Here is a 26,761-nt window from a genome sequence, read left to right as displayed (position 1 = left end):
GATTATAAAAAGAGGGGAGAAAATGGCTGGCATTCATTTTCTTTTCTGACCAATTTTTTTCTATTCAATACCAGTTCTAGACAAAGGAGAAAATCCTGAAAGTAACTCCCACAACAACGTTAAAAAAATAAGTTCCATAGCCCCATGTTACATTAAAGTACTTGAGAGACCTGAGTATTCAAACTGCCTGTCCTATCTGAAGGTGCTATGAGCTAGAGTCCCACAGCATCTAGGACGCTGAGGTCTAGAGAAAAGGCAACTGTTATAGCTTGCTGAGATTAAGGGAAAATATTTACTTCTGATTCTCTTTTATTATATTTTTCCCTTCAAGTACCAGGGGTGTCACCCTGATAATAATTAAAAACAGTGGTTAACATTCATGCCTAATTGATATTTTAGTACATAATGTCCACTATTACGAACAACTTATATGTACAATTTATGCAATTATGTCAATAATCTTGTGACGGTCATACTACCTTTTGTTCCCATTGTATATGAGAAGGGGTTGCATATAGTAATATCAGAGGAAAGTAAAGGGAAATCAATAGGGAGAGAAACTCCAGACTCCAACAGATAATTCCAGGAATATAAGCAGATCTCATGTAGCATGCAAAACATTGCTAAAGGCCACTTTTATAAAAGAAATAAAATTAAAAACCAAGAAAACAAACAAATATGGTAAGAATAACAAAAATGGGAAATCCAAATGGGCTTGGTTTATGTGTATGCACTGTTGCTCTACAAACAAAATAAAAAATATAAATTTTAATACATTTTTTAAAAACATTCAACATCTAAAACAAAAACTTGAGAATAAACATTGCAGAATGTACAGGGTACTGGCAGAATAATACTGTTTTTCAATTATTTCTCAATGTAGCAAGAATAAATATAATTTCCCCCTCTAACAAGTAACTATCATTTTACTTACACAAAAATTTACAGAACAAATGAAAGGCTCAGACATTTAAGTCTATATCATGCTCAGGATTAAGTGCATGTAATTCTCAAATTTCATACAGCACTTCTCAATGTTGACTAATATCCCAGCAAAGCATTGGTCTTTATCATAGCATTTCATGGCTGTCATCTAATGTTTATTAATGACAAAGTCTATGGTACCAACTGGTACTGTGCAGTTTTCCAATTTTACTTAGGTAAAGTCAACATCTTAAGGCATGTATAACTTCTTGAGATAAAACAAATAACAAACAAACAGATCTTTATTTATAGAAATTCTATTTATTGTACCTCCCAGTGCTAAATTTTCCCCATTCAATTGTCCTTTCATGTGTGTACACATTCAATCAATGTTAACATGTGCAGGCTCTTGGATAAATATCAGAAAGACATAAATACCATACTTTAACAATTATTTATTAAGCACTTACATTGTGCCACTCCCTAACTTTCTTTTTTTTTTTATTGCATTTAAGTTTGGGGGTACATGTGCAGAGCATGCAATACAGATGCATAGGTACACACATAGCAGTGTGTTTTGTTTGCTTTCTCCCCTTCACCCACATTTGGCATTTCCTCTCAGGATATCCCTCCCCACCACCCCCTCCCACTGGCCCTCCCCTTTTCCCCCCAATAGACCCCAGTGTTTAGTACTCCCCTCTCTGTGTCCATGTGTTCTCATTTTTCATCACCCGCCTATGAGTGAGAATATGCAGTGTTTCATTTTCTGTTCTTGTGTCAGTTTGCTGAGAATGATGTTCTCCAGATTCATCCATGTCCCTACAAATGACACGAACTCATCATTTCTGATTGCTGCATAATATTCCATTGTGTATATGTGCCACATTTTCCCAATCCAGTCTATTATCAATGGGCATTTGGGTAGACACCAGGTCTTTGCTATTGTAAACAGTGCTGCAATGAACATTCGTGTACATGTGTCCTTATAGTAGAACGATTTATAGTCCTTTGGGTATATACCCAGTAATGGGATTGCTGAGTCAAATGGAATTTCTATTTCTAAGGCCTTGAGGAATCACCACACTGTCTTCCACAATGGTTGGACTAATTTACACTCCCACCAACAGTGTAAAAGTGTTCCTTTTTCTCCACATCCTCTCCATCATCTGTTGTCTCCAGATTTTTTAATGATCGCCATTCTAACTGGCGTGAGATGGTATCTCAATGTGGTTTCGATTTGCATCTCTCTGATGACCAGTGACGATGAGCATTTTTTCATATGATTTTTGGCCTCATATATGTCTTCTTTCATAAAGTGTCCGTTCATATCCTCTTCCCACTTTTGAATGGGCTTGTTTGTTTTTTTCCTGTAAATCTGTTTGAGTTCTTTGTAAATTCTGGATATCAGCCCTTTGTCAGATGGGTAAACTGCAAAAATTTTTTTCCATTCTGTTGGTTGCCAATTCACTCTAGTGACTGTTTCTTTTGCCGTGCAGAAGCTGTGGAGTTTGATTAGGTCCCATTTGTCTATTTTGGCTTTTGTTGCCAATGCCTTTGGTGTTTTGTTCGTGAAGTCCTTGCCTACTCCTATGTCCTGGATAGTTTTGCCTAGATTTCCTTCTAGGGTTTTTATGGTGCCAGGTCTTATGTTTAAGTCTTTAATCCATCTGGAGTTAATTTTAGTGTAAGGTGTCAGGAAGGGGTCCAGTTTCTGCTTTCTGCACATGGCTAGCCAGTTTTCCCAACACCATTTGTTAAATAGGGAATCCTTTCCCCATTGCTTGTTTTTGTCAGGTTTATCAAAGATTGTATGGTTGTAGATATGTTGTGTTGCCTCCGGTGCCTCTGTTTTGTTCCATTGGTCTATATCTCTGTTTTGGTACCAGTACCATGCTGTTTTGATTACTGTAGCCTTGTAGTATAGTTTGAAATCCGGTAGTGTGATGCCCCCCGCTGTGTTCTTTTTGCTTAGAATTGATTTGGCTATGCGGGCTATCTTTTGGTTCCATATGAAGTTCATGGTGGTTTTTTCCAGTTCTGTGAAGAAAGTCAATGGTAGCTTGATGGGGATAGCATTGATTCTCTAAATTACTTTGGGCAGTATAGCCATTTTCACAATATTAATTCTTCCTAACCATGAACATGGAATGTTTCTCCATCTGTTTGTGTCCTCTCTGATTTCATTGAGAAGTGGTTTGTGGTTCTCCTTGAATAGGTCCCTTACGTTCCTTGTGAGTTGTATTCCAAGGTATTTTATTCTTTTTGTAGCAATTGTGAATGGCAGTTCGTTCTTGATTTGGCTTTCTTTAAGTGTGTTATTGCTTGTGATTTTTGCACATTGACTTTATATCCTGAGACTTTGCTGATGTTGCTTATCAGTTTCAGGAGTTTTTGGGCTGAGGTGATGGGGTCTGCTAGGTATACTATCATGTCATCTGCAAATAAAGACAAATTGGCTTCCACCTTTCCTATTTGAATACCCTTTATTTCTTTTTCTTGCCTGATTGCTCTGGCTAGAATTTCCAGTACTATATTGAATAGGAGTGGTGAGAGAGGGCATCATTGTCTAGTGCCAGATTTCAAAGGGAATGCTTCCAGTTTTTGCCCATTCAGTATGATATTGGCTGTTGGTTTGTCATGAACAGCTTTTATTACTTTGAGATACGTTCCATCAATACCGAGTTTATTGAGGGTTTTTAGCATAAAGGGCTGTTGAATTTTGTCAAATGCCTTCTCTGCATCAATTGAGATAATCATGTGGTTTATGTTTTTGGTTCTGTTGATGTGGTGAATTACGTTTATAGACTTGCGTATGTTGAAACAGCCTTGCATCCCCGGGATGAATCTTACTTAATCATGATGAATAAGTTTTCTGATGTGCTGTTGCAATCAGCTTGCCCATATTTTATTGAAGATTTTTGCATCTATGTTCTTCATAGCTATTGGCCAGAAGTTTTCTTTCTTGTTGGGTCTCTGCCGGGTTTTGGGATCAGGATGATGTTGGTCTCATAAAATGATTTGGGAAGGATTCCCTCTTTTTGGATTATTTGGAATAGCTTTAGAAGGAATGGTACCAGCTCCTCTTTGTGTGTCTTGTAGAATTCGGCTGTGAACCCACCTGAACCTGGGCTTTTTTTGTGTCATAGGCTCTTAATTGCTGCCTCAACTTCTGACCTTGTTATTGGTCTATTCATAGTTTCAGCTTCCTCCTGGTTTAGGCTTGGGAGGACGCAGGATTCCAGGAATTTATCCATTTCTTCCAGGTTTACTACTTTATGTGCATAGAGTTGTTTGTAATATTCTCTGATGATGGTTTGAATTTCTGTGGAGTCTGTGGTGATTTCCCCTTTATCATTTTTTATTGCATCTATTTGGTTGTTCTCTCTTTTCTTTTTAATCAATCTGGCTACTGGTCTGTCTATTTTGTTGATCTTTTCAAAAAACCAGCTCTTGGATTTATTGATTTTTTGAAGGGTTTTTCGTGTCTCAATCTCCTTCAGTTCAGCTCTGATCTTAGTTATTTCTTGTCTTCTGCTGGGTTTTGAGTTTTTTTGATCTTGCTCCTCTAGCTCTTTCAGTTTTGATTATAGGGTGTCTGTTTTGGATCTCTCCATTCTCCTCATATGGGCACTTATTGCTATATAATTTCCTCTAGAGACTGCTTTAAATGTGTCCCAAAGATTCTGGCATGTTGTGTCTTTGTTTTCATTGGTTTTGAAGAACTTCTTTATTTCTGCCTTCATTTCATTGTTTACCCAGTCAACATTCAAGAGCCAGTTGTTTAGTTTCCATGAGGTTGTGCAGTTCTGGGTAGGTTTCTGAATTCTGAGTTCTATCTTGATTGCACTATCGTCTGAGAGACTGTTTGTTATGATTTCAGTTGTTTTGCATTTGGTGAGGAGTGCTTTACTTCCAATTATGTGGTCAATTTTAGAGTAGGTGTGATGTGGTGCTGAGAAGAATGTATATTCTGTGGATTTGGGGTGGAGAGTTCTGTAAATGTCTATCAGGTTTGCTTGCCCCAGGTCTGAGTTCAAGCCCTGGATATCCTTGTTGATTTTCTGTCTGGTTGATCTGTCTAATATTGACAGTGGAGTGTTAAAGTCTCCCACTATTATTGTGTGGGAGTCTAAGTCTCTTTGTAAGTCATTAAGAACTTGCCTTATGTATCTGGGTGCTCCTGTATTGGGTCCATATATGTTTAGGATTTTTAGCTCTTCTTGTTGTATCGATCCTTTTACCATTATGTAATGGCCTTCTTTATCTCTTTTGATCTTTGTTGCTTTAAAGTCTATTTTATCAGAGATGAGAATTGCAACTCCTGCTTTTTATTGCTCTCCATTTGCTTGGTAAATCTTCCTCTATTTCTTTATTTTGAGCCTTTGTGTATCCTTGCATGTGAGATTGGTGTCCTGGATACAGCACACTGATGTGTTTTGGATTTTTATCCAATTTGCCAGTCTGTGTCTTTTGATCGGTGCATTTAGTCCATTTACATAGAGGGTTAATATTGTTATATGTGAATTTGATATGGCCATTTTGATGCTAAGTGGCTGTTTTTCCCGTTAGTTGTTGTAGATTCTTCATTATGTTGAAGCTCTTTAGCATTTAGTGTGATTTTGGAATGGCTGGTACTGGTTGTTCCTTTCTATGTGTAATGCCTCTTTTAGGAGCTCTTGTAAAGCAGGCCTGGTGGTGACAAAATCTTTGAGTACTTGCTTGTTCACAAAGGATTTTATTTTTCCTTCACTTCTGAAGCTCAGTTTGGCTGGATATGAAATTCTGGGTTGAAGGTTCTTTTCTTCAAGAATGTTGAATATTGGTCCCCACTCTCTTCTGGCTTGTAGTGTTTCTGCCTAGAGATCTGCTGTGAGTCTGATGGGCTTCCCTTTGTGGGTGACCCGACCTTTCTCTCTGGCTGCCCTTAGTATCTTCTCCTTCATTTCAACCTTGTTGAATCTGACGATTATATGCCTTGGGGTTGCTCTTCTTGCGGAATATCTTTGTGGTGTTCTCTGTATTTCCTGCATTTGAGTGTTGGCCTGTCTTGCTAGGTGGGGGAAATTTTCCTGGATGATGTCCTGAAGAGTATTTTCACATAGTCCCACATTTCTTGGAGACTTTGTTCATTCCTTTTTGCGCTTCTTTCTCTGATCTTGGTTTCTCATTTTATTTCATTGAGTTGATCTTCGACTTCAGATATTCTTTCTTCTGCTTGGTCAATTCGGCTATTGAAACTTGTGCATGCTTCGTGAAGTTCTCGTATTGTGTTTTTCAGCTCCTTTAATTCATTCATGTTCCTCTCTAAGTTATCCATTCTTGTTATCATTTCCTCAAATCTTTTTTCATATCTTTTTTCAAGGTTCTTAGTTTCTTTGCATTGATTTAATACATGTTCTTTTAGCTCACAAAAGTTTTTCATTATCCACCTTCTGAAGTCTAATTCCATCATTTCATCACAGTCATTCTCCGTCCAGCTTTGTTCCCTTGCTGGTGAGGAGTTTTGGTCCTTTCTAGGAGGCGAGGTGTTCTGTTTTCAGGTGTTTTTCTCCTTTTTGAGCTGGTTTCTTCCCATCTTTGTGGATTTATCCACTTGTCATCTGCGTAGTTGCTGACTTTTCGATTGGGTCTCTTAGTGGACACCCGGATTGTTGATGATGAAGTATTTCTGTTACTTGGTTTTCCTTCTACCAGTCTAGCCCCTTTGCTGTACGACTGCTGAGGTCCACTCCAGGCCCTGCTTGTCTGGGGTGCACCTATAGCAGCTGCGGATCAGTGATGGATGCTACCAGTTTCTTTTTCTGCTATCTTTGTCCCAGGATGATGCCTGCCAAATGTTAGTCTTTTAAATATAGAGGGGTTAGGGAGCTGCTTGAGGAGACAGTTTGTACTTTATATGAGCTCAATTGCTGAACTGTGAGCTCTGTTGTTCATTCAGCGCTGTTAGGCTGCTATGTTTGATACTGCTGCAACAGAGGTCATTAAAAACCCCTTTTTTTCTCAAATGCTCTGTCTCGGGGGGTTGGGGCTTTGTTTTTGGATGTCTGTTGAGGTGTCCTGCCCAGCTAGGAGGCAGTCTAGTCACTTTTTGACTGCCGAGGCTCCGCCCTGCTGTTGTGAGGTTTGCCCTGTTGCTGCAGGCTTTTGCTCTTCTGCTGCAGTCTCTTCCACAGGCTACGTCTCTCTGTTGTAGCAGGTTGCCTCAACAATGGCAGGCTGTGTCAGCAGTGGGCATGTATCTCAGTCGGGGCGGATTGCCTCGGTAATGGTGGATGCCCCTCCCCCACGGAGTGTCTCAGGGACCGTATCCACGGCAAGCGTTTGGAATAGCCATTTTGTCTGTCCCACTGCACTACCCCTAACGCTGTTTCCCTGCAATCCCCTGGGCTTGCCCACTGTCCAAGTCCCCTTTAGTCTCAAGTTCAGCCCTCTCAAGTCTCAGGTTGCCAGTTCAACAGGGCACCCGGAAAGCGCACCCTGTGGGGAGCGCTGGGTAGGGCTGATTGCCGCCACCCTGGCTGTCGGCTTCTCCAAGCAGAGCCTCTGCCTGGTGTCCCACATCTCCTTTATACTTGGGAATTTCCCCATTCTGTGGGCAACAAAGATCAGTCTGAAAATGCAGCTCTGACTCACCTCTCCATGGATTAACTGAGAGCTTCAATCCTGGGTTGTTCTCACAGCACCATCTTGAGTCCCCCCGACTCCCTAACTTTCTTACAAACCAAACAAAACTGAAAAGACAATTTTTTAACTGAAAAACGTTTTGAAGAAATTGTCTATAATTTACCCCAGAGAAATAAACAGAAAATATCTTAAGAGCTTAGGACACGTGTAAATTAAAATAAGATCAGTTAGATCTATCTAATTATACTCAGAAAAAGATAATAGTGTTAAATGAAAAGATGCTGTATTTGAAAAAATAGTCTCTCTTTATTAATTAAACCACAGTCTATAGAATTCCATGAATTTGGCATCTCATAATGCAATTCTGAGAAGCAAAAAAACCACTAACTTAAAATCAGCAATTAATTAAACTAATAATGAGTACTTGCTCTACTGTTCATTTTAAAGTACTAAGTTAAGATTTACTTTGGAGGAGAGGACTCAAGATGGTGCGGTGAGAACAACCCAGGATTGAAGCTCTTGGTGTATGCACGGAGAGGGTGAGTAGGGGCCACATTTCCAGACAGATCTTTGTTGCCCGCAGAACAAAAAATTTCGAGGTATAAAAGAGATGTGGGACGCCAGGCAGAGGTTTTGTCTGGTGTGGCCGGCAGCCAGTGCTGTAGTGCAGCGGAGCTACACAGCACTCCGAACAAAGCGCACTGGTCTGGGTGCCCTGTTGAACTGGAAATCTGAGACTTGAGATGGCTGAAGTTGAGACTGAATGGGACTTGGACAGTGAGCCAGCCCAGGAGATTCCAGGGAAACAGCTTTTGAGGTAGCTCAGTGGGACAAACAAAATGGTGATTCCAAACGCTCGAAGTGGAGAGGTTCCCTGAGGGCACAGCTGAACCCAGGATGGTGCAGCTCCATGGGGAAGGGATGTCCACCGTTACTGAGGCAATCCGCCCCTGCTGAGGCACACACCCATTGCTAACGCAGTCTGCCATTGCCGAGGCAACCCGCTACAACAGAGAGACTCCACCACAGGGTGTAGCCCGTGGCAGCAGGGCAGAGACCGCAGCAGCAGGGTAGAGCCTGCAGAAACAGGGTGCACCTCAAACCAGCAGGGCGGAGCCTCAGCAGGAAAATAGCAACTAGACTGCTTCCTAGCTGGGCAGAACAGCACAACAGACACACACAAAGAAAGCCCAAACCCCCCAAGACAGAGCATCTGAGAAGACAAAGGGTCTTTTTATCATTTCTGTTGCAGCAGAATAAAACATAGCAGCCTAACAGCCCTGAATGAACAACAGAGCTCACAGCTCAGCAATTGAGCTCCTATAAAGTACAGACTGTCTCCTCAAGCAGCTCCCTGACCCCTCTATATCCAAAAAACTGACATTTGGCAGGCATCATTCTGGGACAAACATAGCAGAAAAAGAAACTGGTAGCATCCCTCACTGTTCCACAGCTGCTATAGGTGCACTGCAGACTAGTGAAGACTAGTAGGGCCTGGAGTGGACCTCAGCAGTCATACAGTGGAGGGGCTAGACAGGTAGAAAAAAAACCAAGTAACAGAAATACTTCATCATCAACAATCTGGGCATCCACTCAGAGACCCAATCAAAAGTCAGCAACTACACAGATGATAGGTGGATAAATCCACATAGATGGGAAGAAACCAGCACAAAGAGGAGGAAAACACCTGAAACCAGAACACCTTGTCTCCTAGAAAAGACCAAAACTCCTCACCAGCAAGGGAACAAAGCTGGACGGAGAATGACTGTGAGGAAAAGATGGAATTAAACTTCAGAAGGTGGATAACGAGAAACTTTTGTGAGCTAAAAGAACATGTTTTAAATCAATGAAAAAAAACTAAGAACCTTGAAAAAAGATATGAAAAAAGATTCGAAGAAATGATAACAAGGATGGATAACTTAGAAAGGAATATGAATGAATTAAAGAAGCTGAAAAACACAATACGAGAACTTCGCGAAGCATGCACAAGTATCAATAGCCGAATTGACCAGCAGAAGAAAGAATATCAGAAGTCGAAAATCAACTTAATGAAATAAAATGAGAAACCAAGATCAGAGAAAAAAGCGCAAAAAAAAAAAAATGAACAAAGGCTCCAAGAAATGTGGGACTATGTGAAGAGACCTAACCTACATTAAATAGGTGTACCAGAATGTGACAAAGATAATGAATCCAAGCTGGAAAATACTCTTCAGGACATTATCCAGGAAAATTCCCCCACCTAGCAAGAAAGGCCAACACTCAAATGCAGAAAATACAGAGAAAACCACAAAGATATTCTTCAAGAAGAGCAATGCCAAGGCACATAATCGTCAGATTCAACAAGGTTGAAATAAAGAAGAAAATACTAAGGGCAGCAAGAGACAAAGGTCGGGTCACCCACAAAGGGAAGCCCATCAGACTCACAGCAGATCTCTCGGCAGAAACCCTACTAGCCAGAAAGAGTGGGGACCAATATTCAACATCCTTAAAGAAAAGAACTTTCAACCCAGAATTTCATATCCAGCCAAACTGAGCTTCGTAAGTGAAGGAAAAATAAAATCCTTTGCGAACAAGAAAGTACTGAGATTTTGTCACCACCAGGCCTCCTTTACAAGAGCTTCCGAAAGAGGCACCACACATAGAAAAGAACAACCAGTACCAGCCATTCCAAAATCACACTAAATGTTAAAGAGCATCAACATAATGAAGAATCTACAACAACTAATGGGCAAAACAGCCAGCTAGAATCAAAATGGCAGTATCAAATTCACACATAACAATATTAATCCTAAATGGAAATGGGCTAAATGTACCAATCAAAAGACACAGACTGGCAAACTAAGTAAAAAGCCAAAACCCATCAGTGTGCTGTATCCAGAAAACCAATCTCACATGCAAGTATACACAAAGGCTCAAAATAAAGAAATAGAGGAAGATTTGCCAAGCAAATGGAGAGAAAAAAAAAGCAGGAGTTGGAATTCTCATCTCTGATAAAATAGACTTTAAAGCAACAAAGATCAAGAGACAAAGAAGGACATTATATAATGGTAAAAGGATCGATACAACAAGAAGAGCTAACGATCCTAAACATATATGGACCCAATGCAGGAGCACCCAGATACATAAGGCAAATTCTTAATGTCTTACAAAGAGACTTAGACTCCCACACAATAATAGTGGGAGACTTCAACACTCCACTGTCAATATTAGACAGATCAACCAGACAGAAAATCAACAAGGATATCCAGGGCTTGAACTCAGACCTGGGGCAAGCAAACCTGATAGACATTTACAGAACTCTCCACCCCAAATCCACAGAATATACATTCTTCTCAGCACCACATCACACCTACTCTAAAATTGACCACATAATTGGAAGTAAAGCACTCCTCACCAAATGCAAAACAACTGAAATCATAACAAACAGTCTCTCAGACGATAGTGCAATCAAGATAGAACTCAGAATTCAGAAACCTACCCAGAACTGCACAGCCTCATGGAAACTAAACAACTGGCTCTTGAATGTTGACTGGGTAAACAATGAAATGAAGGCAGAAATAAAGAAGTTCTTCAAAACCAATGAGAATAAAGACACAACATGCCAGAATCTTTGGGACACATTTAAAGCAGTCTCTAGAGAAAAATATATAGCAATAAGTGCCCATATGAGGAGAATGGAGAGATCCAAAACAGACACCCTATAATCAAAACTGAAAGAGCTAGAGGAGCAAGAACAAAATAACTCAAAACTCAGCAGAAGACAAGAAATAACTAAGATCAGAGCTGAACTGAAGTAGATTGAGACACGAAAAACCCTTCAAAAAATCAATAAATCCAAGAGCTGGTTTTTTGAAAAGATCAACAAAATAGACCACTAGCCAGGTTGATTAAAAAAAAAGAGAAAACAACCAAATAGATGCAATAAAAAATGATAAAGGGGAAATTACCACAGATTCCACAGAAATTCAAACCATCATCAGAGAATATTACAAACAACTTATGTACATAAACTAGTAAACCTGGAAGAAATAGATAAATTCCTGGACTCCTGTGTCCTCCCAAGCCTAAACCAGGAGGAAGCTGAAACTATGAATAGACCAATAACAAGGTCAGAAGTCGAGGCAGCAATTAAGAGCCTAGCACACAAAAAAAGCCCAGGTCCAGATGGGTTCACAGCCTAATTCTACCAGACAAACAAAGAGGAGCTGGTACCATTCCTTCTGAAACTATTCCAAATAATCCAAAAAAAGGGAATGCTTCCCAAATCATTTTATGAAACCAATATCATCCTGATACCAAAACCCGGCAGAGACCCAACAAGAAAAGAAAACTTCAGGCCAATATCCATGATAAACATAGATGCAAAAATCTTCAATAAAATATTGGCGAGCTGATTGCAACAGCAAATCAAAAGTCTTATCCAACATGATCAAGTAGGAGTCATCCCAGGGATGCAAGGCTGGTTCAACATATGCAAGTCTATCAACATAATTAACCACATAAAACCAAAAACAAAAACCACATGATTATCTCAATTGACACAGTGAAGGCATTCGACAAAATTCAACAGCCCTTTATGCTAAAAACCCTCAATAACTCGGTATCGATGGAAAGTATCTCAAAGTAATAAAAGCTATTTATGACAAACCAACAGCCAATATCATACTGAATGGGCAAAAACTAGAAGCATTCCCTTTGAAATCCGGCACTAGACAAGGATGCCCTCTTTCACTACTCCTAGTCAATAGTATTGGAAGTTCTAGCCAGAGTAATCAGGCAAGAAAAAGAAATAAAGGGTATTCAAATAGGAATGGTGAAAGCCAAATTGTCTCTATTGGAAGACAACATAATAGTATACCTAGAAGACCCCATCGCCTCAGCCCAAAAACTCCTGAAACTGATAAGCAACTTCAGCAAAGTCTCAGGATATAAAATCAATGTGCAAAAATCACAAGCATTCCTCTACACCAATAACAGACTTAAAGAAAGCCAAATCAAAAATAAAATGCCATTCACAATTGCTACAAAAAGAATAAAATACCTAGGAATACAACTCACAAGGAACGTAAGGGATCTCTTCAAGGAAAACTACAAACCATTGCTCAACGAAATAAGAGAGGACACAAACAGAAGGAGAAACATTCCATGTTCATGGTTAGGAAGAATCAATATCATGAAAATGGCTATACTGCCCAAGTAATTTAAAGAATCAATGCTATCCTTATCAAGCTACCATTGATTTTCTTCACAGAACTGGAAAAAACCACCATGAACTTCATATGGAACCAAAAGAGAGCCCACATAGCCAAGTCAATTCTACGCAAAAAGAACACAGCAGGGGGCATCACACTACCGGATTTCAAACTATACTACAAGGCTACACTAATCAAAACAGCATGGTACTGGTACCAAAACAGAGATATAGACCAATGGAACAAAACAGAGGCATCGGAGGCAACACAACATATCTACAGTCATACAATCTTTGATAAAACTGACAAAAACAAGCAATGGGGAAAGGATTCCCTGTTTAATAAATGGTGTTGGGAAAACTGGCTAGCCATGTGCAGAAAGCAGAAACTGGACCCCTTCCTGACACCTTACACTAAAATTAACTCCAGATGGATTAAAGAATTAAACATAAGACCTGGCACCATAAAAACCCTAGAAGGAAATCTAGGCAAAACCATCCAGGACATAGGAGTAGGCAAGGACTTCATGACCAAAACACCAAAAGCATTGGCCACAGAAGCCAAAATAGACAAATGGGACCTAATGAAACTCCACAGCTTCTGCACGGCAAAAGAAACAGTCACTAGAGTGAATCGACAACCAACAGAATGGGAAAAAACTTTTGCAGTTTACCCATCTGACAACGGGCTGATATCCAAAATTTAGAAAGAACTAAGATTTACAGGAAAAAAACAAACAAGCCCATTCAAAATTGGGCAAATGATATGAACAGACACTTTATGAAAGAAGACGTATATGAGGCCAAAAATCATATGAAAAAATGCTCATCGTCACTGGTCATCAGAGAGATGCAAATCAAAACCACATCGAGATACCATCTCATGCCAGTTAGAATGGCGATCATTAAAAAAATCGGGAGACAACAGATGCTGGAGAGGATGTGGAGAAAAAGGAACACTTTTACACTGTTGGTGGGAGTGTAAATTAGTTCAACCATTGTGGAAGACAGTGTGGTGATTCCTCGAGGCCTTAGAAATAGAAATTCCATTTGACCCAGCAATCCCATTACTGGGTATATACCCAAAGGACTATAAATCGTTCTACTATAAGGACACATGCACACGAATGTTCATTACAGCACTGTTTACAATAGCAAAGACCTGGAATCAACCCAAATGCCCGTTGATGATAGACTAGATTTGGAAAATGTGGCACATATACACAATGGAATATTATGCAGCAATCAGAAATGATGAGTTTGTGTCGTTTGTAAAGACATGGATGAATCTGGAGAACATTATTCTCAGCAAACTGACACAAGAACAGAAAATGAAATACCGTATATTCTCACTCATAGGCGGGTGATGAAAAATGAGAATACATGGACACAGGGAGGAGAGTACTAAGCACTGGGGTCTATTGGGGGGAAAAGGGGAGGGCAAGCGGGATGGGGAGCTGTGGAGGGATAGCCTGGGGATAAATGCCAAATGTGGGTGAAGGGGAGAAAGCAAGCAAAACACACTGCCATGTGTGTACCTATTCAACTGTCTTGCATGTTCTGCACATGTACCCCAAAATCTAAAATGTAATAAAAAATTTAAAAAAGAGAGTTACTTTCCTTTACAATATATGACATTTATTTTCTCTTTAAAACTCTGAAGTTAGCTTTCACAATTTTTCACTTCACCGAGAATTTCCAATTTCTAGAAGGTAATCCTGAGTTAATAATTTCCTATACAGTATAAGATATACTAAAATGCAATTATATGTATCATTATGATCTGGTTTAAAAATAGGCATTATTGCACTGAAATTGCAACCTTATAGCAACCAAAGTAATATAAATAGCTAATACAAGTATGACAATCAAAACCAGGAGATTTCATAAGTTTTTTGAAATTAAGTAATTTGCAAAAAATACTTTTATCTATAATATGTAATACTAAAAAGCGCTTTCTATATAATGTCATGTAAATATTCTATGCATATGACCCTTGATAAAAATAAAGGAAAACATCATCTGTAATTGTCAGTTTAAATACCTACTCAATAATAATTCAGTATTTCATTGTATCTTCCAGAAATTTTTATACTATTTGACCTACCATACAGAATAAATGTAAAATTGAAAACTCTTTTCAGGTGAGAAGATGAGGTAATAAAGTATTAATATCATCTTCGTGTGACAGCAATTATGGGGTGATTGTTTAAAATATATTTTATCATTGTCTGTATTTTCTATAATAAACATCACTTTGATAGTCAAAAAAGTCAAACAAAATTAATATGTCTTGTTTCCAAAGTTCAGAGTGAATGACAATCAATTTGATAATTTCTACCTTCTAAGTAAACAATGTTTAATTTAAAGAATCTCTATTGACATGTCAACCTGTGCTCCAAATAAATGGATGGATGGGTAGATGAATGGATAAATGATGGGGGAGGAGGAAGTATTCTTAAAACTAAACTTAAAGAGGGAGGAAGTAATATAAAAATATGAAGAATGACCGGAATTATGAGAAACAACCACTTAACAAATAAATCATCTTTTTAAATTATAATCCCTGACTAAGTAGGATACCAAGTTAAAGCAACTGGAGATGTGACAGAGTCTGAGAACCCACAGACATACTAAGATCAGAAGCTTAGGGAAAAGTACTTAGAGTTCCATATCTAAAATAAGACTGCATGTTTACAAAGTGCATAAAATTAAGTATAGTATCTAAATAATTAATTTTAATTAGTAGTGATACATAACTAAAATAATCAATTTCCTTATGTTGGGTCAGAATTTCCTTTGACTAAAAGCCATTACAAAATATCACAGACAAAAACACAATTACAAGTTTAACCTCCAAAGTAACTTGTAAATGTCAGTCAAGAAAAACATGCAATATGTTCTTGTTTGAATTAGACTAAACACCAGGAGATAATTTCATAAAGGAGTTATCTGTGAAACATCAGTTTAATTGATATGTCAAGGATAAATATATAAAACTTAAACCATTAGAGTAAAATGGAATCATTAGAAATTAATTGGTGCAAACATCAACTCAATTCACAAAGTCTTTCAACCTTTAAGCTTTCTTACATATATTCTTTTTCAGAATATTTAGTCATTTTTGGAGTTACAGTTCCTGAAATGATAATTTCTTACCATCCTTTAATATTTATAGCTGATTATATTCTTCTTATCTTAATATGAAAACAATTTTTTATGTTGACAGAAATGTACATTTTTTGTAAGAAATACAATAAAGAAAAAAGGTAGAAAGTAGTCACATAACACAGAGAAAATTATGTTAATATCCTGATGTGCACCCTCTAATATTTTTTTTGCTTATATTCAACAGGCATACACTTGTACCATATAAATGTTTTTGCTCCTTAATATTATAACAAAAGTATTTCTTATGCACTAGTTTTGGAAACTTTTTATTACTGTATGATCAACTATAAACATTCACTGGTGGTTAAAAAGTGAGATTGCTTGCATTGTTGTGTTACTATTAAGACTACAATAAACATCCTTGTGCATAGTCCCTTATGAATCACTGTGCATAACTGATATTACTTTAACCTAAAATATTAGAAAAGAAGGAAAAAGGGAGGAATGAATAGGTGGAGCACAAAAGATTTTTGGGGTAGTGATACTACTCTGCATGTTATTACAATGTTTGACACATGTCATAAATTTGTTGAATTCCATAGAATCTATATTGTCAAAAGTGAACCCTAATGGATGTCAGGTGACAATAATGCCATAGACAGTCATCAGTTTGTGTGTGTGTGTGTGTGTGTGTGTGTGTGTGTGTGTGTGTGTGTGTGTGTTTTAAGTTATGCGGTACATGTGCAGAATATGCAGGTTTATTACATAGGCATACACATGACTTCGTGGTTGGCTGCATCCATCACCCTGCCATCTACATTAGATATTCCTCTTAATGCTATTCCTCCCCAATCCCCCCACCGCCTGACAGTCCCCAACGTGTGATGTTTCCCTCCTTGTGTCCATGTGTTCTCATTGTTCAATTCCCACTTAAGAGTGAGAACATGTGGTGTTGGTTTTCTGTTCTTGTGTCAGTTTGCTGAGAATGATGGTTTCCAGCTTCAACCATGTCCCTGCAAATGACATGAACTTATCCTTTTATATGGCTGCATAGTGGTGTATATGTACCATATTTTCTTTTCTTTTCTTTTTTTTTTTTTTTTTTGAGATGGAGTTTTGCTCTTGTTACCCAGGCTGGAGTGCAATGGCACAATCTCAGCTCACCGTAACCTTTGCCTCCTGGGTTCAGGCAATTCTCCTGCCTCAGACTCCTGAGTAGCTGGGATTACAGGCATGCGCCACCATGCCCAACTAATTTTTTGTATGTTTTAGTAGAGATGGGGTTTCATCTACTGTATCATTGATCGACATTTGGGTTGGTTCCAAGTCTTTGCTATTGTGAACAGTGCTGCAATAAACATATGTGTGCATGTGTTTCTAATTTCTAATTCTTTGGGTATATACCCAGTAATGGGATTGATGGATCAAATGGTATTTCTAGTTCTAGATCCTTGAGGAATTTCCACACTGTATTCCACAACGGTGGAACTAATTTACACTCCCACCAACAATGTAAAAACATTCCTATTTCTCCATATCCTCTCCAGCATCTATTGTCTCCTGACTTTTTAATGATCACCATTCTAACTAGCGTGAGATGGTATCTCAATGTGGTTTTAGTTTGCATGTCTCTAATGACCAGTTATGGTGAGCTGTTTTTCATGTGTTTGCTGGCTGCATAAATGTCTTTTTTGGGGAAGTGTCTGTTCATATCCTTTGCCCACTGTTTCATGGGGTTGTTTGTTTGTTTTTTCTGTAAATTTGTTTAAGTTCTTTGTAGATTCTGGATATTATCACTTTGTCAGATGGGTAGACTGCAAAAATGTTCTCTCATGCTGTAGGCTGTCTGTTCACTCTGATGATCATTTATTTTGCTGTGCAGAAGCTCATTCATCTAATTAGATCCCATTTGTCTATTTTGTCTTTTGTTGCCCTCGCTTTTGGTGTTTAAGTAACGAAGTCTTTGCCCATGCCTATGTCCTGAGTGGTATTTCCTAGGTTTTCGTCTAGGGTTTTTATGGTGTTAGGTCTTATGTTTAAATCTTTAATCCATCTTGAGTTAATTTTTGTATAAGGTGTAAGGAAGGGATCCATTTTCAGCTTTCTGCCTATGGCTAGCCAGTTTTCCCAACACCATTTACCAAATAGAAAATTCTTTCTCCATTGCTTTTTTTCTCAGGTTTGTCAAAGATCAGATGGTTGTCCGTGTGTGGGATTATTTCTGAGGCCTCTGTTCTGTCCCATTGGTCTATATATCTGTTTTGGAACCAGTACCATTCTGTTTTGGTTATTGTAACCAAGTAGTATAGTCTGAAGTCAGGTAGCATGATGCCTTCAGCTTTGTTTTGTTTGTTTGCTTGCTTGCTTAAAATTATCTTGGCTATGCAGGCTCTTTTTTTATTCCATATGAAATTTAAGGTGTTTTTTTTTTCAGTCTGTGAAGAAAACCAATGGTAGCTTGATAGGGATAGCACTGAATCTACAGATTACTTTGGAAAGTATGGCCATTTTCACAATATTGATTCTTCCTATCCATGAGCATGGAATGTTTCTCCATCTGTTTGTGTCCTCTCTTATTTCCTTGAGCAGAGGTTGGTAGTCTCATTGAAGAGGTCCTTCACATCCCTTGTAAATTGTATTCCTAGGTGTTTTATTCTCATGAGAGAATGGAAGTTCACTCATGATTTGGCTCTTTGTCCGTTATTAGTGTATAGGAATGCTTGTGATTTTTGCACATTGATTTTGTATCCTGACACTTTGCTGAAGTTGCTTATCAGCTGAAGGAGATTTTGGGCTGAGAGGATGGGGTCTTCAAAATATACAATCATGTCATCAGCAAACAGAGACAATTTGACTTTCTCCTTCCCTGTTTGAATACCTTATTTTTTTTTTTCTTGCCTGATTGCCCCAGCCAGAATTTCCAATACTACATTGAATAGGAGTGGTGAAAGAAGGCATCCTTGTCTTCTGGCAGTTTTCAAAAGGAATGCTTCCAGTTGTTGCCCATGTGATATGATACGGCTGTGGGTTCAATCCCACAGCCGTATCATACCTTATTATTTTAAGATACATGCCATCAATACCTAGTTAATGAGAAGAGAATCAAATAGATGCAATAAAAAATGCTAAAGGCAATATCATCACCAATCCCATAGAAATACAAACTACCATCAGAGAATACTATAAACATCTCTATGAAAATAAAACCAAAAATCTAGAGCTCACGGCTAAAATCCTAGCACTTTGGGAGGCCAAGGCGGGTGGATCATGAGGTCAAGAGAACCAGACCATCCTGGCTAACACGGTGAAACCCCATCTCTACTAAAAAATACAAAAATTAGCTGGGCGTGGGGCGCACTGGTAGTCCCAGCTACTCAGGAGGGTGAGGCAGGAGAATTGCTCTAACCCAGGAGGCAGAGGTTGCAGTGAGCTGAGATTGTGCCACTGCACTCCAGCCTGGTGCCTGGCGAGAGAGCATGACTTTGTCTCAAAAAAAAAAAAAAAATCCAGACAAAATGGATAAACTCTTGAACACTTATACCCTCCCAAGATGAAAGCAGGAAGAATTTGAATCACTGAATAGACCAATAAGGTCTGATATTGAATGAGGCAGCAATAAATAGCCTACCAACCAAAAACAGTCCAGGACCAGACAGTTTCACAGTCAAATTCTACCAGAGCTACAAAGAGGAGTTGGTACCATTCCTTCTAAAACTATTCCAAACAATAGAAAAAAAGGAAATCCTCCCTAACTCATTTTATGAGACCAACATCATCCTGATACCAAAACCTGGCAGAGACACAACTAAAAAAAAAATTTCCGGCCAATATCCCCAATAAACATCAATGCGAAAATCCTCAGTACAATACTGGCAAACTGAATCCAACAGCACATAAAGTTTATCCATCACAATCAAGTCGGCTTCATCCCTGGGATGTGAGGCTGGTTCAACATAGGCAAATCAATAAACGTGATCCATCACATAAACAGAACAAAAGACAAAGACACTGATCAATTTTAACACCTTTATCAACCTGGTATGAATGGGAACAGGTGATAGATAAAAAAATCACTGTACTTTCACTCAACTTAGCTATGAATCTAAAATTGCTCTAAAAATTAAAGTTTATCTTTTTAAAATGTGAAGCCAGCTCATGAGACAGGCAGCAACCAGGTCCTAGGGACATCATGCTTCTGGATCTAGTCATATCTGAGAATACTTACTGTGCCTTCTAACTATCTGAGCCAAAAAAATTCCTCTTTGCCTAAAAATAAAAAAATGTATACTTCATGTTCTCACTCATAAGTGGGTGTTGAACAATGAGAACACATGGACACAGAAAAGGGAACATCACACCCTGGGGTCTGTTGGAAGGTGGGGCCTAGCAGGGGGTGGGGAGGGGTAGCAGGTGGTGGGGAGATTGGGGAGGGATAACATTAGGAGAAATACCTAATGTAGATGACAGGGGGATGGATGCAGCAAACCACCATGGTATGTGTATACCTACGTTACAATCTTGCAGGATCTGCACATGTACCCCAGAACTTAAAATAAGATTTTTTTAAGTATATTTAAGCTTATGTATTTTATCGTATGCAAATTATGCATTTTAATTGTATAATTCGGTGTGTTTTGACAAATATAAGCAGGCATGTAACTACTACCAAAATTAAGATATAAAACATTTCCACCATACCTCAATTTATTTTCCTATCTTTTATTTTACATACCTTATAAATGTTATCTTATGATACTATCATTTTTATTTTAATCAGTCACTTTTCCTGAGAACATTGGAAAAGGAAAACATAATTCTTGTTTTCACCAGAATTTTTTTTTTTTTTTTTGAGACAACGTTTCGCTGTTGTTACCCAGACTGGAGTGCAATGGCACCATCTCGGCTCACGGCAACCTCCGCTTTCTGGGTTCAAGCAATTATCCTGCCTCTGCCTCCCAACTAACTGAAACTACAGGTGGACACCACCATGCCCAGCTAATTTTTGTATTTTTAGTAGAGACGGAGTTTCACCTTGTTGACCAGGATAGACTCAATCTCTTGACCTCGTGATTTACCCGCTTTGGCCTTGCAAAGTGCTGGGATTATAGGCATGAGCCACTACATTCATCCAAATTTAACATTTTTAATTCTCTGTAATCAATTGTAATAAATCTTATTTTCCTTCTGGTAAATTTTCCTTTTAGCCCGAAAAAAGTTCTTTGTATTTCCTGTTGTATGGATAGGCTTGCAACAAAATCTCTCCGCTTTCCTTTATCTTAAAATGTCTATGTTTTCCTAATCATGAACATGGAATGTTTCTCCATCTGTTTGTGTCCTCTCTTATTTGGTTGAGCAGTGGTTTGTACTTTTCCTTGAAGAGGTCCCTTACGTTCCTTGAGAGTTGTATTCCTAGGTATTTTATTCTTTTGGTAGCAATTGTGAATGGCAGTTTGTTCTTGATTTGGCTCTCTTTAAGTCCCTTATTGGTGTATAGGAATGCTTGTGATTTTTGCACACGGATTTTATATCCTGAGACTTTGCTGAAGATGCATATCAGTTCCAGGAGTTTTTGGGCTGAGGCGATGGGGTCCTCTAGGTATACTATCATGTCGTCTGCAAATAGAGACAATTTGTCTTCCATTTTTCCTATTTGAATGCCCTTTATTCTTTTTCTCGCCTGACTGCTCTGGCTAGAACTTCCAGTACTATATTGAGTAGAAGTGGTGAGAAAGGGCATCCTTGTCTAGTGCCAGTTTTCAAAGGGAATGCTTCCTCCAGTTTTTGCCCATTAAGTATGATATTGGCTGTTGGTTTGTCATAAATAGCTTTTATTACTTTGAGAAATGTTCCATCGATACCGAGTTATTGAGGGTTTTTAGCATAAAGGGCTGTTGAATTTTGTCAAAGGCCTTCTCTGTGTCAATTGAGATAATCATGTGGTTTTTGTTTTTGGTTCTGTTTATGTGGTGAATTATGTTAATAGACTTGCGTATGTTGAACCAGCCTTGCATTCCTGGAATGACTCCTACTTGATCATGATGGATAAGTTTTTTGATTTGCTGTTGCAATCAGCTTGCCAATATTTTATTGAAGATTTTTGCATCTATGTTCATCATGGATATTGGCCTGAAGTTTTCTTTTCTTGTTGGGTCTCTGCTGGGTTTTGGTATCAGGATGATGTTGGTCTCATAAAAGGATTTGGGAAGGAGTCCCTCTATTTGGATTATTTGGAACAGCTTCAAAAGAAATGGTACCAGCTCTTCTATGTGTGTCTGGTAGAATTCGGCTGTGAACCCATCTGGACCTGGGCTTTTTTTGTGTGGTAGGCTCTTAATTGCTGCCTCGACTTCAGACTTTGTTATTGGTCTATTCATAGTTTCAGCTTCCTCCTGGTTTAGGCTTCGGAAGACACAGGAGCCCAGAAATTTATCCATTTATTCCAGGTTTACTAGTTCAAGTGCATAGAGTTGTTTGTAATATTTTTTGATGATGGTTTAAATTTCTGTGGAATCCGTAGTGATTTCCAATTTATCATTTTTTATTGCATCTATTTGGTTGTTCTCTCTTTTCTTTTTTATCATTCTGGTTAGTGGTTTGTCTATTTGTTGATCTTTTCGAAAAACCAGCTCTTGGATTTATTGATTTTTTTGAAAAGTTAGGAAGATTTAATATCGTGAAAATGGCTATACTGCCCAAAGTAATTTACAGAATCAATGCTATCCCCATCAAGCTACCATTGACTTTCTTCACAGAACTGGAAAAAACCACCATGAACTTCATATGGAACCAAAAGAGAGCCTGCATAGCCAAGTCAATTCTAAGAGAAAAGAACACAGTGGCAGGCATCACACTACCGGATTTCAAACTATACTACAAGGCTACACTAATCAAAACAGCATGGTACTGGTACCAAAACAGAGATATAAACCAATGGAACAAAACAGAGGCATCGGAGGCAACACAACATATCTACAGTCATACAATCTTTGATAAACCTGACAAAAACAAGCAATAGGAAAAGGATTCCCTGTTTAATAAATGGTGTTGGGAAAACTGGCTAGCCATGGGCAGAAAGCAGAAACTGGACCCCTTCCTGACACCTTACACTAAAATTAACTCCAGATGGATTAAAGGCTTAAACATAAGACCTGGCACCATAAAAACCCTAGAAGAAAATCTAGGCAAAACCATTCAGGACATAGGAGTAGGCAAGGACTTCATGAACAAAACACCAAAAGCATTGGCAACGAAAGCCAAAATAGACAAATGGGACCTAATCAAACTCCACAGCTTCTGCATGGCAAAAGAAACAGTCACTAGAGTGAATCGGCAACCAACAGAATGGGAAAAAATTTTTGCAGTTTACCCATCTGACAAAGGGCTGATATCCAGTATTTACAAAGAACTCAAACAGATTTACAGAAAAAAAAAACAAACAAGCCCATTCAAAAATGGGCAAAGGATATGAACAGACACTTCACAAAAGAAGACAGATATGAGGGCAACAGTCATATGAAAAAATGCTCATCATCACTGGTCATTAGAGACATAAGTCAAAACCACATTGAGATACCATCTCATGCCAGTTAGAATGGTGATCATTAAAAATTCTGGAGACAGCAGATGCTGGAGAGGATGTGGAGAAAAAGGAACACTTTTACACTGTTGGTGGGAGTGTAAGTTAGTTCAACCATTGTGGAAGACAGTGTGGCGATTCCTCGAGGCCTTAGAAATAGAAATTTCATTTGACCCAGCAATCCCATAACTGGATATATATCCAAAGGACTATAAATCGTTCTACTATAAGGACACATGCACATGAATGTTCACTGCAGCACTGTTTACAATAGCAAAGACCTGGAACCAACCCAAATGCCCATTGATGATAGACTAGATTGGGAAAATGTGGCACATATACACCATGGAATATGATGCAGCAATCAGAAATGATGAGTTCATGTCGTTTGTAGGGACATGGATGAATTTAGAGAACAGAAAATGAAATACCACATATTTTCACTCATAGGAGGGTAATAAAAAATGAGAACACATGGACACAGGGAGGGGAGTACTAAACACTGGGTTCTATAGGGGGGAAAAGGGGATGGCCAGTGGCAGAGGGAGGTGGGGAGGGATAGCCTGGGGAAAAATGACAAATGTGGGTGAAGGGGAGAAAGGAGGCAAAACACACTGCTATGTGTGTTCCTATGCAACTGTCTTGCACGTTCTGCACATGTACCCCAAAACCTAGAATGCAATAAAAAAAAGTCTATGTTTTATCTAAATTATAAAGAATATTTTTGTTAGGCATAAAATTCTGAATTAAATTTTTTTCTGTACTTTAAGAATTTATTGTTTCTATCCTCCAGTATTTCCTATGAGAAATCAGCCTGCATTTGAATTATTACTTTCAAGATTTCTCACTTAAATTTTCAACTATTTGAACACAGCATGTCCAGAAGTGGTTCTCTTTATGTGTATGATTAGCCCTCTTCTTAGGTGTTTAAGTTTATACTTTACATCCATTTGGGGAAATTTAAGGGCCATGGTTTGTTTAAATATTGTTATGCTCCATTTTCATTATTCTCTTTTTGGGGACTTTAATTTTATTTATGTTGAATAGGCAATTTCCTTTAATCTTTTTATCTTTCTTCTTTAGACTAGATGTCTTCATTGTACTCTTGTCTAATTTACTGACACTTCTTTCATCTCTAATTTGTTGTGAGCGCATTCAATAAAACTTTAAACTGGGTACAGTGGTTCAAAGCTCTAATCCCAGCACTTTGGGAGGTCCGACACTGGGGGATCACTTGTGGTCAGAAGTCTGGCCTGGCCAAACACCATCTATACTAAAAATACAAAACTTAGCGGGTCTTGGTGGCACACGCCTCTAGTACTAGCTACTCAAGAGGGTGAGGCACTAGAATTGCTTGAATCTGGGAGGCAGAAGTTGCAGTGAGCCGAGATCATGCCACTGCACTCCAACCTGGGTGACAGAGCAAGGTTCCATCTCAACAAAAACAAGAAGTTCATTTTAGTTATTCTATTTTTCAGTTCTAGAACTTCAATTTGCTTTGATATGTATTTTCATTTCTCTGCTGAAATTACCCATCTGTTCACTTATTAGTATTTTCCCTTAAGTCCTTGAACATAATTGAAATATCTGCTTTAGCATTTTCTATCCTCTAAATACAACTTAGCTACTTTACAGTAGGTTTCCATTTACTGCTTTTTGTCTTTTTTTTTTTTTTTTAAAAAAAAAAGAAAATGGTTTATTTAGTTGGAGAGAAAAAGAGTGCATGAGCTCCCACGCTGTTGTGGACGGGATTACAAAAATAAAAATCCCTACTGCTTATTGTCTTGATTGTGGGTCACATTTTCCTGTTCCTATTCATATATAGAAATGCTTGATGATTTGCTAGGCAACATAAGTAAAAGACTATAAAGACTCTGGACAACTGCCTTCCTCAAAAGGATGTAATTTTTTGTTCTTGAAGGCAGTTCCATTTTTTGCTGACAATCCAATCCTAGGCTTAATTTTATGCTGTGTTAGGGTGGGATCCATGGAAAGCCCTAAATGTTTCTTATGGCCCTATAACTTGACAAGACTCAAACTCCAAACTATGTGTTCTACCAAGGAATGCTGTGTTAGCCATGTTCCTGGTTTTATAAGGAGGACGTGGATGCTGAATGTTAATGTGTTAACAAGGTGTGAAAGAGGTCTTTCCACCCAGGAATGGCATGACTTGTAATGTCTCCCATCACCACTTGACTTCTAGAATCTCTGACCTCCTCATGGTCCTATAGAATTATATCTCCTTTGTAAGTCTGTAAGCCTCAGGTAGCGTTGTTATATACATGTAATGCAGCCTCAGCTAAAGACTCCTAGTAAACTCCCTCACAAACTGAGCTACTCCTCTTTGTAGCTCTCTCTTCCCTAGTTGCTTCAAAAGCTGTGAACTGGAGTCTCTGGTATTTCCAATTATCAAGATTGCCATGCTCTTATTGGCATCAATCTCCACAAAGCTCAGTTTGGAACTTTCCACAGACCCAAAGACATGGTGATAGCAGAGTTCACCTTATAAATTTTCCTTCTGTCAATTGCCTGCTGTTGCTTGAGATGGCTGTTTTCTATTGCCTAAAAGTTGTCTGATCTTACAGCTTAGATTTAGAGTTATTTATACAGAGAAGGCTAGTCTGGTACCAGGTATAATGGCCAGAAGCAGAAACCCTTTAATTATAGTTGACTTGTTTTTCTCTAAAATTAATCCATACAGTATGATATCAATATTTCTTATTTTTTATTAAAATTTTAATTTGTGAAATAGCCATCACTTACTCAGTTTTAAATATCTCTAGAATATTAATCACTCATAAGGTTGAGAAATCACCAAACTATATTAAATTAGAGCTTCATCACATTTTACATTTACCTTTAGTTTCAGTAACATAGTAACTATGTCCTATTTCCATGTTCTTCAATGTTTCTTGAAGTCCAGAAATCTAAAAAATAAAATTAAAAGAAATGAAGTTATATATTAAATGACTTTTTAAAAGTTACATAAAACACAATATTTAAATATCCATTGTAAAATATTAAAAATATTAATATCTTTTAAATTTATACCTAAGTATTTTTTAAATAAAACAAATTTTAACAATAGAAAAACATAATTTTAAATTAAAATATAATTCCACAGCTAATTATTAATTATTTTGGGCAAGCATCTGAAACATTTATTTCATGGCATAGTTTTCTGAATTAAAAATACTCGTTGCACAGTTTAATAATTACTCAATTCTCTATTTTGAGAGAGGTTTTTCATCTATTTAAATTGTTTCACAATAACTATCATCTTTATATTTATAAAATATAAGGTAATTATTTCTTGGAAAGTAAAATATGAAGAG

General features: G+C 38.1%; 1 protein-coding gene across 6 annotated transcripts in view; it reads right to left on the bottom strand.

The window, feature by feature from the left end:
* The window catches only part of SPAG16 (sperm associated antigen 16), a 1,454,415-nt gene that overhangs the window by 1,056,292 nt on the left and 371,362 nt on the right, over positions 1–26,761 (bottom strand). For all 6 annotated transcript variants that reach the window (XM_078328429.1, XM_078328427.1, XM_078328430.1 and 3 more), the window contains one exon: positions 26,284–26,353. In XM_078328429.1, the coding sequence (XP_078184555.1) occupies positions 26,284–26,353 (70 nt within the window). The remainder of the gene's footprint in view (positions 1–26,283; positions 26,354–26,761) is intronic.

This window comes from Callithrix jacchus, chromosome 6 (genome assembly GCF_049354715.1).
Source record: "Callithrix jacchus isolate 240 chromosome 6, calJac240_pri, whole genome shotgun sequence".
Classification (NCBI taxonomy): domain Eukaryota; kingdom Metazoa; phylum Chordata; class Mammalia; order Primates; family Cebidae; genus Callithrix; species Callithrix jacchus.
Note: the sequence above shows the minus strand (reverse complement) of the source record. Positions and strands in the feature narration are given on the sequence as shown.